This window comes from Salvelinus fontinalis, chromosome 20, assembly GCF_029448725.1.
Source record: "Salvelinus fontinalis isolate EN_2023a chromosome 20, ASM2944872v1, whole genome shotgun sequence".
NCBI classification, from domain to species: Eukaryota; Metazoa; Chordata; class Actinopteri; order Salmoniformes; family Salmonidae; genus Salvelinus; species Salvelinus fontinalis.
In genome coordinates, this window is record NC_074684.1 from 23,298,351 (window position 1) to 23,312,136 (window position 13,786).

Here is a 13,786-nt window from a genome sequence, read left to right on the forward strand (position 1 = left end):
AAAGGTAAGGCTATCTTACAAACTAATGTAACTGTTTTTATTAAACCTTAAAATGATTAACTCATCCGTGGCCACATTTTGAGGTTACTGTAACTATAAAAGTCTTATTACACTAAAAAGTGTGCATATTAAAAATAGCACGCAAAGGTCGCAGGTCTGTGGAGATCTTCACAATAAAATATCTGTGCAGAATCTCGAACAGTATTGATCACTTAACTATGTACTTTTAATGTAATCTCTACAAGAACTATAATCCAGGTCATTTGGTTGTGGTATTTCATGAAGCATAGTGATAACATATTAAACATATTAAATGCTTTATAAATACAAAATATCTGACATTGTATTCCCGTTTAAACTTCGCTGTGCTTTTAAATGGTTGAAAATGTATTGAGATGACAACTAAAGAAAAAATCTGACATTGTTTTTCCATTGGAATTTGGTTGTGCTTTTAGATGGTTGAAAATATAGTGATAACACATTGGGAATTCAACAAACTTCTGTCTGTCTTTTTGAGTGGGTGAATAAAGGTTGAAAACTCATTGATCAACCTCTCAAACAAAAATGACCCACATTTCCACGTTGAAATGACGTGGTGTGCCCAATAGGTTGTGCTTTAACACTCACTATCAGTGTCCCGTCACTGGGAAAACTCACATCACACTGAACTGGGCCTGTGTAAACATCTAAGACAACACAGACACCTATGATGGTGATCGGGAAATGGGACTTACCTCATACCAAAAGATAAGCCACAAAAATATTTACAGTAATTGGCTGATTAACACAAATCCTTTTCCTGTCACTGATTAGCAGGGTCTTTGGTTGTTTTCCAGAAGAAATTAAAGAGCCATTGGGTCTAAAACTTGTAAATCCCCCTCAGACTTACCACAAAGGGCTCTTTTCATCTACTTCTTTGCTTTAAAAAAAATCTTGACTTGCTCGTGTTGTTCTTGGGGGGTGACTAAAGTGTGAGACATTCACATCAACAATATAGTGTGATATGTTTTATCAATGGTATTGAGAAGGCTTTAACTTTGATAACATAGGCCATGGGCTAGATTATCAGATATCACATGTGGAAGATAAAAAAATGGATCAGGCCACATGTAAACTCAAAAGTAAGCGAAAATATTCAAATCCCTTTAATAGTACCTCATGATTTGAACAAAGTGCTTCACCTGTAGTAAACGTTTTCCCTCCAGAATTCTCTCCCTTGTAGCTCTCTAAACGCTCATGAATTTTACACTTCCTTCATTGTCCCTGGATGCTGGGTTTAGAATGTGCCTGTACTACCCCCCAGTGTCTATTCAATGACCTGGGGTATTCACTTAGACATGCTAAGTTCTTGAGTTTTTGTCTCTCAGTTGTGATGATGTCAGAGTAAACAAATCAAATCATATCAAATTGTGTTGGTCACATACACATATTTAGCAGATGTTATTGTGGGTGTAGTGAAATGCTTGTGTTCCTAGATTCAACAGTTGTAACAGTTGTAATAAAACATCTCAGGGGTCTTTTTGAAGCTAAATGTAAATAAGGTAGCAACATTTCACAAGGGAGCTATTTTAAAATCCCATATAGACCCCTATGAATTATATTTTGCTTGAAGGTAGGCAAATAATATGGAACCACACAGGTAGGCTACTCTGACCACAAGGGGTCCCCGTCTGCCCAAATGAGGGTCTAGTATTATGAGGAGGAAGGAACTAGTCTAGGGGGAGTTTGAGGTGCAGGGAAATAAAGTAATTAATGGGATGTGATACAAAACCAAGTCTGTTTATTTGTTGCTCTCAATATGTATATTTTGCAGGAATTACAGGTTGAAATAAAGCACCGTACATTACCAGTTGTTGTGAGGTTTTACATAGTAAGTCTACTTACCAGTTGTTGTGGTGTTTTACATAGTAAGTCTACTTACCAGTTGTTGTGGTGTTTTACTGAGTAAGCCTACTTACCAGTTGTTGTGATGTTTTACATAGTAAGTCTACTTACCAGTTGTTGTGGTGTTTTACTGAGTAAGCCTACTTACCAGTTGTTGTGGTGTTTTACATAGTAAGTCTACTTACCAGTTGTTGTGGTGTTTTACATAGTAAGTCTACTTACCAGTTGTTGTGGTGTTTTCCTGAGTAAGCCTACTTACCAGTTGTTGTGGTGTTTTACATAGTAAGTCTACTTACCAGTTGTTGTGGTGTTTTACTGAGTAAGCCTACTTACCAGTTGTTGTGGTGTTTTACATAGTAAGTCTACTTACCAGTTGTTGTGGTGTTTTACATAGTAAGCCTACTTACCAGTTGTTGTGGTGTTTTACATAGTAAGCCTACTTACCAGTTGTTGTGGTGTTTTACATAGTAAGCCTACTTACCAGTTGTTGTGGTGTTTTACATAGTAAGTCTACTTACCAGTTGTTGTGGTGTTTTACATAGTAAGCCTACTTACCAGTTGTTGTGGTGTTTTACATAGTAAGCCTACTTACCAGTTGTTGTGGTGTTTTACATAGTAAGCCTACTTACCAGTTGTTGTGGTGTTTTACATAGTAAGTCTACTTACCAGTTGTTGTGGTGTTTTACATAGTAAGTCTACTTACCAGTTGTTATGGTGTTTTACATAGTAAGCCTACTTACCAGTTGTTGTGGTGTTTTACATAGTAAGTCTACTTACCAGTTGTTGTGGTGTTTTACTGAGTAAGCCTACTTACCAGTTGTTGTGGTGTTTTACATAGTAAGTCTACTTACCAGTTGTTGTGGTGTTTTACATAGTAAGCCTACTTACCAGTTGTTGTGGTGTTTTACATAGTAAGCCTACTTACCAGTTGTTGTGGTGTTTTACATAGTAAGCCTACTTACCAGTTGTTGTGGTGTTTTACATAGTAAGTCTACTTACTAGTTGTTGTGGTGTTTTACATAGTAAGTCTACTTACCAGTTGTTGTGGTGTTTTACTGAGTAAGTCTACTTACCAGTTGTTGTGGTGTTGGTGTTGTGGTGTTGTGGTGTTTTACTTAGATTTGATAGAAATGGCATTAGAAATGACATTAGGTCATGCAATAACAAATCAAGAATGTATAGGCCAACACATATAGACATCTGAAATCTGTAGTGCAGTATTACCTAGTCTCATTTTACAGCCACTTGTGCCGACATACAGCTATATCCAAATCTAACCTTCTTAGTCCCAAATGAACCACTATATGGCAGAAGCATTTAGGAACCCAAAACATTGGATGGCCTTATTGAATGATTAAATTACATTAGGTTACCCACAGAAGCATAGGGCAGCAGGGGAGCAGGTAGCCTAGTGGTTAGAGCGTTGGACTAGGACTAGTAACTCAAAGATTGCAAGATTGAATCCCCAAACTGCTAGGCTGCTAGGCTGTCATTGAAAATAAGAATTTGTTTTTAGCTGACTTGCCTCCTTAAATAAACGTAAAATAAAAAAGCAGGACAACCTATGGAAAACGCACAAATATAGAAGGTATTGGGCCTCCCGGGTGGCGCAGTGGTCTAGAGCACTGCTTCGCAGTGCTAACTGCGCCACCAGAGTCTCTGGGTTCGCGCCCAGGCTCTGTCGCAGCCGGCCGCTGGGCTAGCGTCGTCCGGGTTAGGGAGGGTTTGGCCGGTAGGGATATCCTTGTCTCATCGCGCTCCAGCGACTCCTGTGGCGGGCCGGGCGCAGTGCGCGCTAACCAAGGGGGCCAGGTGCACGGTGTTTCCTCCGACACATTGGTGCGGCTGGCTTCCGGGTTGGAGGCGCGCTAAAGAAGCAGTGCGGCTTGGTTGGGTTGTGCTTCGGAGGACGCATGGCTTTCGACCTTCGTCTCTCCCGAGCCCGTACGGGAGTTGTAGCGATGAGACAAGATAGTAATTACTAGCGATTGGATACCGTGAAAAGGGGATAAAATTTTTTAAAAATTAAAAAATACAGAAGGTATTGATATTATTGAATAGGTGCATATTTATGCATTTTGCATAGGTTACCCATGCTTCTGTGGGTAACCTAATGTATTTTAATTAGAGCTGTGCTCTCAAGAGTGACATGTTTTGCATGTAGCCTTAGAAACGGCAGAAGTTAGGATGTTTAAAAAAAACATTATTTTAAACACCCATTGCAAGTTAAAAATGTGGTTGGTTGATTTCACAGTCACTCCACAACTATGCCCTAATGCAGTTGAATGGGAGATGTTTTCCGTTTAGCTTCTGAGGGCCTAGCCAATGGCTGATTTAGCTAGCTAGATTTTTCTCCCCAGACACCACCAAAGAAAAATATTGATTGGATGTTTTTTTCACTTCAGTGTTAACCCTTCCCTTTCCAACACAAACTGAAGAAATGAAATCAGAATATAATTTTAATTATATAAAATACTATATTTCTATTTAAAGAAAAAACAATAAATCCTTTTATAAATCCTTAGGTCTGATCTGAAGGTGTAGAAGGCTGTTACGGTTCCCCACTGCTACTATTCTAACTCTCAACAGTAAATTGAGAGCCCAACTCAGTTGGAAATTGATCCACATGCCTACAAAAGGGACCCATCACTGATTTGTAAACTAAGAAGCTTTAGGCCAATTTCAAGGGACCAAATAAGATTCTCATCAACGGGGCTGTAGTGGAGCAGGTTGAAAGCTTCAAGTTCCTTGGTGTCCACATCACCAACGATCTGTCATGGTCAAAACACACCAAGACAGTCATGAAGAGGGCACGACAACGCTTATTCCCCCTCAGGAGACTGAAAAGATTTGGCATGGGTCCTCAGATCCTCAAAAGGTTATCGCTGTTCTGATATCCAGAAGCTCTTTTTGGTCATAAGAGACGGTAGCACCAACATTATGTACAACATTTGTTACAAACAATGTGAAAAAGCAAACAAAATAGCACAGTTGGTTAGGAGCCCATAAAATGGCAGCCATCCCCTCCGGTGCCATTAAATCAATTTCACCATGCTTCATTTGCTCCCACTGTAAACGACACAGATAAACTTTCTTGGGTTAGTTATAAATATCTTTGAAAGTAATCAAATGTTTTGGGATTCCTATGGTTGTAGCCTCAATGGCACTGTCCATGCTGTCACAGACACTATAATGGCACAAACATAAAGATGAGTCCTCTATCTATCTCTATGGATCATCTTTGCTCAAGGCTGAACTGAGTGCGTGTGTGAATGATGTCATGGATCTTAAAGACACAGCGCACTCTTTTATAAAATGAGAGATTGCTTCTTCTATGCAAATGTTGTTGATCAGTACATAAAAATATTTCCCAAATGTAAGGAAAATATATTGTTTTTCATCTGTATCCACATGAAATCAGCCCAAACAAACTCAATAACTATTGAATATGCATTCACCTGTATTGTAAATAGGCCTAGGCTAAATCTTGATTTAACCAATGTATCAATAGACTAGAGATTTACCATTCAAACAAATTATTACCATTATGGTATGTAGTTATATTGGTAAAAAAAATGATAATAATAAACAGTAAAATTGATTGTGTGATCGTATAATTGATTAATTTAATGCATTCATTCAATAATTGTTAAATATACTGATATTGAACTCAAAAGATATGTCTGGATCAAGTACCATTCTTTGACTTTGGCTAACACACTTTATTTATTTATTTTTTATCTTGGTATTGTTTTGGTATCGTTTTGGTATCAAGTATCGTGATACTAAAACTGGTATCGGTACCGAAGTAAAAATTCTGGTATAGTGATAACACTAGGAGCAAGTGTAATGTAAATACTGTAGCACTTGATTACTGTGATGTATAGGAATGACATTCCATGAGAGGAGCAGTATTATTTTTTATATGATTTGAAGTTACAATGTGTTTACAAGAACATTGATGGATGATAAGGTAACATACTTGTAGTATTCTAATCAGGGTAGGCCTGTTTTTAAGTCATGTACCTCAAAATCAAGGAGAGTGATTCATTCGTTAAAATTACTGTAAATCTTATTCTTACTGGAAAAATTGCCTACTGTGGCTTTAAGGGGGAATACGCTCCAACTGTTCCAAATATGGTCATGACACCGCCCGTAAACAACGCTCAACCTCCACCCAGTGTGCATGAGCTTTTGCAAGGAAGATAATAGTGGAAATAGGGCAGGTTCGGGGACTGGATATAATTGTCTTGTTGGCATGAATTATTCTATGTGCATGATTTCTACATTTCTAAATTATTGCGGTGCTGCACACAACCCTGATCTGCTTTATAGAACGGTGGATCTACCAACAAGCTCACCGTGGGTTTGTAACCATTGCAACCTGCGCTCGTGCTTAACTTCGGAAACTATGAAGAGTCGAGACGCACAAGAATGTTACAATTCAGTGGTAACTGTTCCTTGCCATAGGATCGTTAGCTGTATATGAGTAGCCTATGTGTCGTGACTTAACAGTAACACTGATTTTCAATGGTTGTAGTGCCCACTACCTTGGTTTATTATTGCAGATTGCACAATTTCATGCGAAACCAGACATGAATATACAGGAGGTTGATCCACATCACCAGACTGTTTACCTGTGTTGAAATATCTTGCATGCCTTGTGCATAGAATGTATGTGAGGAAACGTGCGTAATGTTGACTTTGGATGTATGGAGATGTCGAGCAACTGAGGATCCATAAGAACACATAAGTGATTGTCAACCAAAACAGACATTGAAAAAATGAGTCAAGATGAAGGGATATCATTGTCGGTTCCCTCCTTTGGACCTGGCTCGGGCCCTGAGGGTGCCTGCGGGGACTCTGCTGGCTCCCGGGAAGAGAGCGTGAGCGGTGCCCCCATTCCCGCGGCTGGGACATTCTGGCACGACTCGGTGGTCAGCGGAAGCATCATTCCTAATATTCTGAGCTACCCGAAGGACAGTGGCGGCTTGTTGTCTACAGTGAAATGTAAAAGCAGGGCTGTCACGGTGGCATATGTCGTCAACAGCGAGCTCACTCAGCCGCACACCGCAGAGAACATGGCCCTGCATTGCCTGAAAGACGCTTGCGACTCCGTGGGAAGTAAACTGGAAATCATACACTTTGGAAAGATCGACTTTGGAGAGACGTGTGTGCTTGACCAGTTCTATAATGCAGGTACGAGGTGGTGGTGACATGCAGCATGCATGTGATGGGTTATTGAATGTGTTGCCCTCAAACTATCAGAACCAAAACAAATCTACCTGTGTCATTGTCTATTCTTCTGAATCAAACTCCAGCCATCAAACCCCATCCTACAACACATACCATATATCACCAAAGTAGAACAGGTTCACTACTGTTCTATAACCATTGCAGTGGGTGGGAATGGGCCCATGCACATTAATCCACATGCCACACCAGTTGTCTCTAATGGGGCTTCTATTGTGGTTGCCATGAGCACACAGAAAACTGCACATATGATTGTGTGACTGGTTTTACATGTCAATGTTTAGAAGTATTAAATGAACTACTTTCCCCAGCCTACTTCTTTTCACAATGCCTATAGCCTAGCCATTTGTCAACCTGGAATCCATTGGGCACTAGAGAGTCTCAATGGGGGAATGTCTCATTTGCTCCACAAAGTGGGGAAGGGGGATCATTTTCCCACACACATTTTCCTTTACCATTATGGGCCCCTAGAAGTGAGGCTCCCTAGCGTCATGGATCGTTTTGCTTAGTTTGGGTGGAGGTTCAAATTCCCCTTACACTTCAGAAGTGAACTGAACCTTTTGACTCAAACTAAAGTACATTTCCTCCCTTGCCCATTAGTGATGTTTGGGGGAGGGGAAATCGATAATTACATTTTGCAATATTATTTTTGGATGATATTATATCTATATTTGACTTCAAGTATCGATTTGTAAAAAATATACATATATATATATATATATATATATATATATATATATATATATATATATCATATATGTACAGTACCAGTCAAAAGTTTGGACACACCTACTCATTCAAGGGTTTTCCTTTATTTTACTATTTTCTACATTGTAGAATAACAGTGAAGACATTAAAACTATAAAATAACACAAATGGAATCATATAGTAACTAAAAAAGTGTTAAACAAATCAAAATATATTTTATATTTGAGATTCTTCAAAGTAGCCACCCTTTGCCTTGATGACAGCTTTACGCACTCTTGGTGTGACCAAACCTTTGATTGGTACTGTATATTTTTTACAACTGTAGGTAGCGTTCGCTAGCGCTAGTTATCTATGCCTGCGTCAAAACTCCGGTATTTTTCCTCCTATCATTTATTCTCCATCTTCTTTTTAAATAGTGAGCCAACATGTTTTCAGCACTTTTATTAACCTGACTGATCAAACAAGCTCTCTTTTGTCTCTCTGCAGCAGACAGCCTAGTGAGAAATATGTTTGGAACATCAAATCGCAATAAAATCGCAGTATTGAATCGCAATGCATATAGAATCGTAATACGTATCGTATCGGCACCTAAGTATCATGATAATATCATATCGTGAGGTCCCTGGCAATTCCTAGCCACCATATTGCCCATGTCTCTCATTAGCGGGAAGATTTGTGGGAAAACACCATTCTTAAAATTGACTGCAAATGCGATTATGATTGTCATGCTTTTATTATAAAAGGTGTGTTTTTATGGTGAAAATTATCTTCCCCAAACTTGAAACTCATGTGTTGCGAATGTATGCTCTACACCCATTGTAAAGTGGATTAATGGGCTCCATTTTAATACGTTTCTTGGCCATTTAGTTGTGATACAAACCTTATGAAAACATATAAGCCTATGAGCTAGGTTACATGAGGTGTTGCGACTATGATTTGTAAAAGTTGCAAAAAAAAGTCATTAGCTGGTTCTTGCCTTGCTGGGCATCATTCACAAGTAATAATATATAATTCACAAGTGATAGGCTAAAATTGTCACCCATCAGACTGTTTTTGATTTAATCTTGTCTTTACATATACTAAATAATATGTGTGAAATTTGATTTAGAAAGGACCAATATCATGCACCAGCTCAAAACAGGGGCAGGGGAAAAAAGACATGTCATCTATGCAATAGCATCATCAATAGCAAATGGAGGATGCTTTTCCCGTGGTTCATTTTCATGCCAGCCAGGCAGGCTATACTCCTGTTGTAAAGAGAAGCAATGTGCTTAATATTAGGAAAGTTGAGAAATACACTGAACAAAAATATAAACGCAACATGTAGTGTTGGTCCCATGTTTCATGAGCTGAAATTTTTTAAATCCCAGACATTTTCCATACTCACAAAAAAGCTTATTTCTCTCAAATGTTGTGCACAAATTTGTTTACATCTGTGTTAGTGAGTATTTCTCCTTTGCCAAAATAATCCATCCACCTAATAGGTGTGGCATATCAAGAAGCTGATTAAACAGAATGATCATTCATATTGGCTGGGTCTGCCAAGTGGGTGGGCCTATGCCTTCCAATGCTCACCCGTTGCTGCACCCCTGCCCAGTCATGTGAAATCCATAAATTAGGGCCTATTACATTTATTTCAATTGACTGATTTCCTTATATGAACTGTAACTCAGTAAAATCTTTGAAATTGTTGCATGTTGCCTTTATATTTTTGTTCAGTATAAATATAGTAGGCCTAGCCTATAGAAAGCTGATGGGATCCTCCTCTTTTTAATAGAGGCCATCACTCTGTTTTCTCATGCAATTGCATAACCTATAGAAATGTTGCGCAACATGAGCTCTTGGGCTCTCATGAAGTGTTTGATTAGATTTCTGATCACTTTTGCATTGATGTCAGAGTAATTAGAGGGACTATAGAGTGCTGAGTACCAGGCAGTTAGCAAGTTTGGTAGGCTACTAATGACCATCAGCAGCATCAAAGCTTGGAGAAACCTAATTACCATGACTAAATGGTCACGTGGAATTTGACTGCCGTCATGACTCGTGACCGCCGGTGAAGCGGTAATACGGTCGCCGTAACAGCCCTAGTGATGGACCATTCTTGATACACACAGGAAACTGTTGAGTGTGAAAAACCTAGCAGCATTGCAGTTCTTGACAGAAACTAGTGTGCTTGGCACCTACTACCATACCCCCTTCAAAGGCACTTAAATATTTTGTCTTACCCATTCACCCTCTGAATGGCACACATGCACAATCCATGTCTCGAGGCTTAGAAATCATTCTTTAACCTGTGTCCTCCCCTTCAGCTACACTGATTGAAGTGGATTTAACAAGTGAAATCAATAAGGGATCATATCTTTCACAGTCTGTCATGGAAAGAGCTGGTGTTTTGTATACTCCATAATACAATAGGACATTTTCTAGGTGAAGAAATTATAAAACACCTGTGTTGTATAGACTTAGCTGACATCACAGCTTACCCGTTGTTGGTTGTCATAACATAACATTATTGGTTGTGTAAACAGAACTCAATATGTTCCCTTTTTTTGGTTCGGCTATTTTCCACAGGGCCTCTGTGGAATTTTCTGTATACTACTCACGGGAGGTGGGAAGTGGTTCCCAGAAACCCTTTTTGTATCTGTTCAAAATGTACACAAGCTTCGTTGAAATGACAGAAGCTCCCTAAAGATTGCCAACGTCTTTATCATGTTCCTACAACAGGACATTTTAGGAATGGAATCACAAGGAAAGAGAGAGAAAAAAAGCTTTTGTATACAATGAACAAGATGCCTGACCACTTCACTCCTTTTTTGGAAAAGCTGAACTGCAATGAATTCCCACATTTTGAATGACATAAGAAAGGAGCATTCACAGAACATGTAAATACGTGCATCAGGAATGTGCAAGTGGAAACACATGTTCACAGTATATCAAATAGCTGTTCTGATCCATGTTTGATATTCACATGTTGTAACCTCACTGAGTAAACGCAGCAGTGGCTATTGACTTAACCCAGAAATTAGATGTCATTATGGGTTCTTTGCAACTCTGCCTAGAAGGCCAGCATCCCGGAGTCGCCTCTTCACTGTTGATGTTGAGACTGGTGTTTTGTGGGTACTATTTAATGAAGCTGCCAGTTGAGGACTTGTGAGTCATCTGTTTCTCAAACTAGACATCTAACGTACTTGTCCTCTTGCTCAGTTGTGCACCGGGGCCTCCCACTCCTCTTTCAAATCTGGTTAGAGCCAGTTTGCGCTGTTCTGTGAAGGGAGTAGTACACAGCGTTGTACGAGATCTTCAGTTTTTGGCAATTTCTCACATGGAATTGCCATAATTTCTCAGAACAAGAATAGACTGACGAGTTTCAGAAGAAAGATCTCTGTTTCTGGCCATTTTGAGCCTGTAATCGAACCCACAAATGATGATGCTCCAGATACTCAACTAGTCTAAAGAAGGCCACTTTTATTGCTTCTTTAATCAGAACAACAGTTTTCAGTTGTGCTAACATAATTACAAAAGGGTTTTCTAATGATCAATTTGCCTTTTAAAATTATAAACTTGGATTAGCTAACACAACGTGTCATTGGAACACAGGAATGATGGTTGCTGATAATGGGCCTCTGTACGGCTATGTAGATATTCCATAAAAAATCTGCTGTTTCCAGCTACAATACTCATTTACAATATTAACAATGTCTACACTGTATTTCAGATCAATTTTATGTTATTTCAATGGACAAAAAATGTGCTTTTCTTTCAAAAACAAGGACATTTCTAAGTGACCCCAAATTTTTGAATGATAGTGTATATCAGTTTAATTTACCACTGGTGGACTCCAATCAAGTTATAGAAACATCTCAAGGATGATCAATGAAACAAGATGCACCTAAGCTTAATTTGATTTATTTTGGTATTGTCCATTTTTGGTCACAGGTCCAGGAATGGCTGAAGAATTGCAACATTTGCCTAGAACTAACGCAGATAGCAATACTGGGTGTTTTGAAAAGCCATAATCAATCAATCAATGATATAATTATTTTAGCAAAAATGTTTATTTTTAATTTACAGTCTGTAGAAGCTATGAGAATAGAAAGGTTCACTACTTTTGTGAAGCATCACAGCACAGTTGAAAAATATATGGCAAATAGAAATCCGAAATGGATGATGTTGAGAGATAGATGGGAGGGGTTGAATGGAGCTGAAGGGTGGGACTAATAACAAGATAACCAATGTAAAACATACGGGGTCTGTAAAATGTATATAGGTTCAGAACTTTTGTGAAATAGCACCATTACAAATAGAAATCAAACTGGGTGGACATCAGAAATAGAGGAAGGACTAAAAACAAACAAAATATAACTATTGTAAAATAGATTGTGTCTGTAAAATGTGTATAAGATATATAAACTGAAGGTAGAAGCCTAAGTGTTTATTGGTTTACTCCAATTGGGGGAAGGGTGGTCGAGTTTGCGGGGAATAATAAAGGTATATTCTTTATAAAGTATGTAGGTCTATATAGGTATGTATATATGTGTATATGTATGCATGCGTGTATGTATATGGATATATATATTTACCCCAAAAAATATATGGGGGATTGGAAATGATTCAGACAATTACATTGATGGAAGCAACATTCTTTCCGTAATATTAAGCTGAAATTTTTAAAAAGTTATAGAAACATGTCAAGGATGATCAATGAAACAAGATGCACCTGAGCTTATTTTGATAAATTTTAGTTTAAAGCTGTAACGTAACAAAATGTGGGAAAAAGGAAGGGGTCTGAATACTTTCCCAATGCACCGTATGTGTTTAATGTATTTCTGCAGGGCTCATCTGTAAAATACACCCTGGTCTCAGTATGACTTCCCTGTCAAAATAAAGGTTAAATAAATCAATGCCATCAATAGATAAAGGTCAAACCACATGTTCAAGCCACACGAGGTGAGCCGGTGGTGTAGGCTACTGTTAAAAAGGTGTAAAGGTTTTAAGGCTTTTTTACTCTATGTTGGTGACCAGAGGACAACACTCTTGCACTGACTGCCACCTGTAACTGTGCTGGGAAGAGGTATAAGTCATGTTAAAAATGATTCTGAGAACAGTATTACCTTGATATAAGTCATTGTTTATCACCCAACTAAAGTCGCTCCACTTTGACTGACTAAATGTGTTTCTGTACCTCACAGCAGGGGCCCAGTGTGTGTTCCATTCAGTTTAGTTGGTCTGTTTGCCATTTTGAGAGTCTGTATCTATTACATCCCAAATCCTACCATGTAAATCTCTAGACAAGAAAGTCTGATGGTTCACCCTCACCCGACCCCTACTCATTTCAGTTCATCCCAAAAGGAAGTACTGAACTGCAGCATCATATTCCTGGAGGGAGGCTTTCATAAAGGAAAGTGAACTGTTGTTGTGATACAGTACATCTCTTCTGGAGGGAACAAAAGTCCCCAAACAACATTCTTTAATCTCATATGATACCAAGTGGCTTTTGTATTAAATTAAACATAATATTGAATGTAAAATCAAGTTGGTGTCATTGAATAAGAGCTCATGCTATTTTGGAGAAGCACCTATAGAGTATTGGATTCAAAGGTTATCAGTCATTCTACATTCCCGTATAGCCTTACACATACCACATTCAGCATTGTTTTGACAGCCAGAGGATTCCTGCACAAGATCCCACATGCACTCTGGTCTGACCTGAACGCTGGCTGGCGGCTGTCGTTCTCTGCTCCCATTGGTTGTCAACTAAGTTGTTTATCCATGCGCATGTATATGGTGGCTGTCCATGTGGGCTACAGAGCATCAGGTCAGGAGAAATTATATCACCAGCCGCACTACTGTCCAGGGAATCCAGTCTTTATTGGAAAAAATGAGTGGTGTAGAGTGTTGGTTGATCAAAGTACTCAGTCAGGTTTTATCAGCAGTTTGGGTA

The 13,786-nt window shown here is 38.8% G+C and overlaps 1 protein-coding gene across 1 annotated transcript in view; it reads left to right on the top strand.

Annotated features, from left to right (window-relative positions):
• The first annotated feature begins 6,040 nt into the window (after nt 1-6,040).
• The window catches only part of LOC129817534 (mitogen-activated protein kinase kinase kinase 5-like), a 55,009-nt gene continuing 47,263 nt past the window's right edge, over nt 6,041-13,786 (top strand). Inside the window, exon 1 of the mRNA XM_055872904.1 lies at nt 6,041-7,083. Within this exon, the coding sequence (XP_055728879.1) occupies nt 6,669-7,083 (415 nt within the window). The 5' untranslated portion in view covers nt 6,041-6,668. The remainder of the gene's footprint in view (nt 7,084-13,786) is intronic.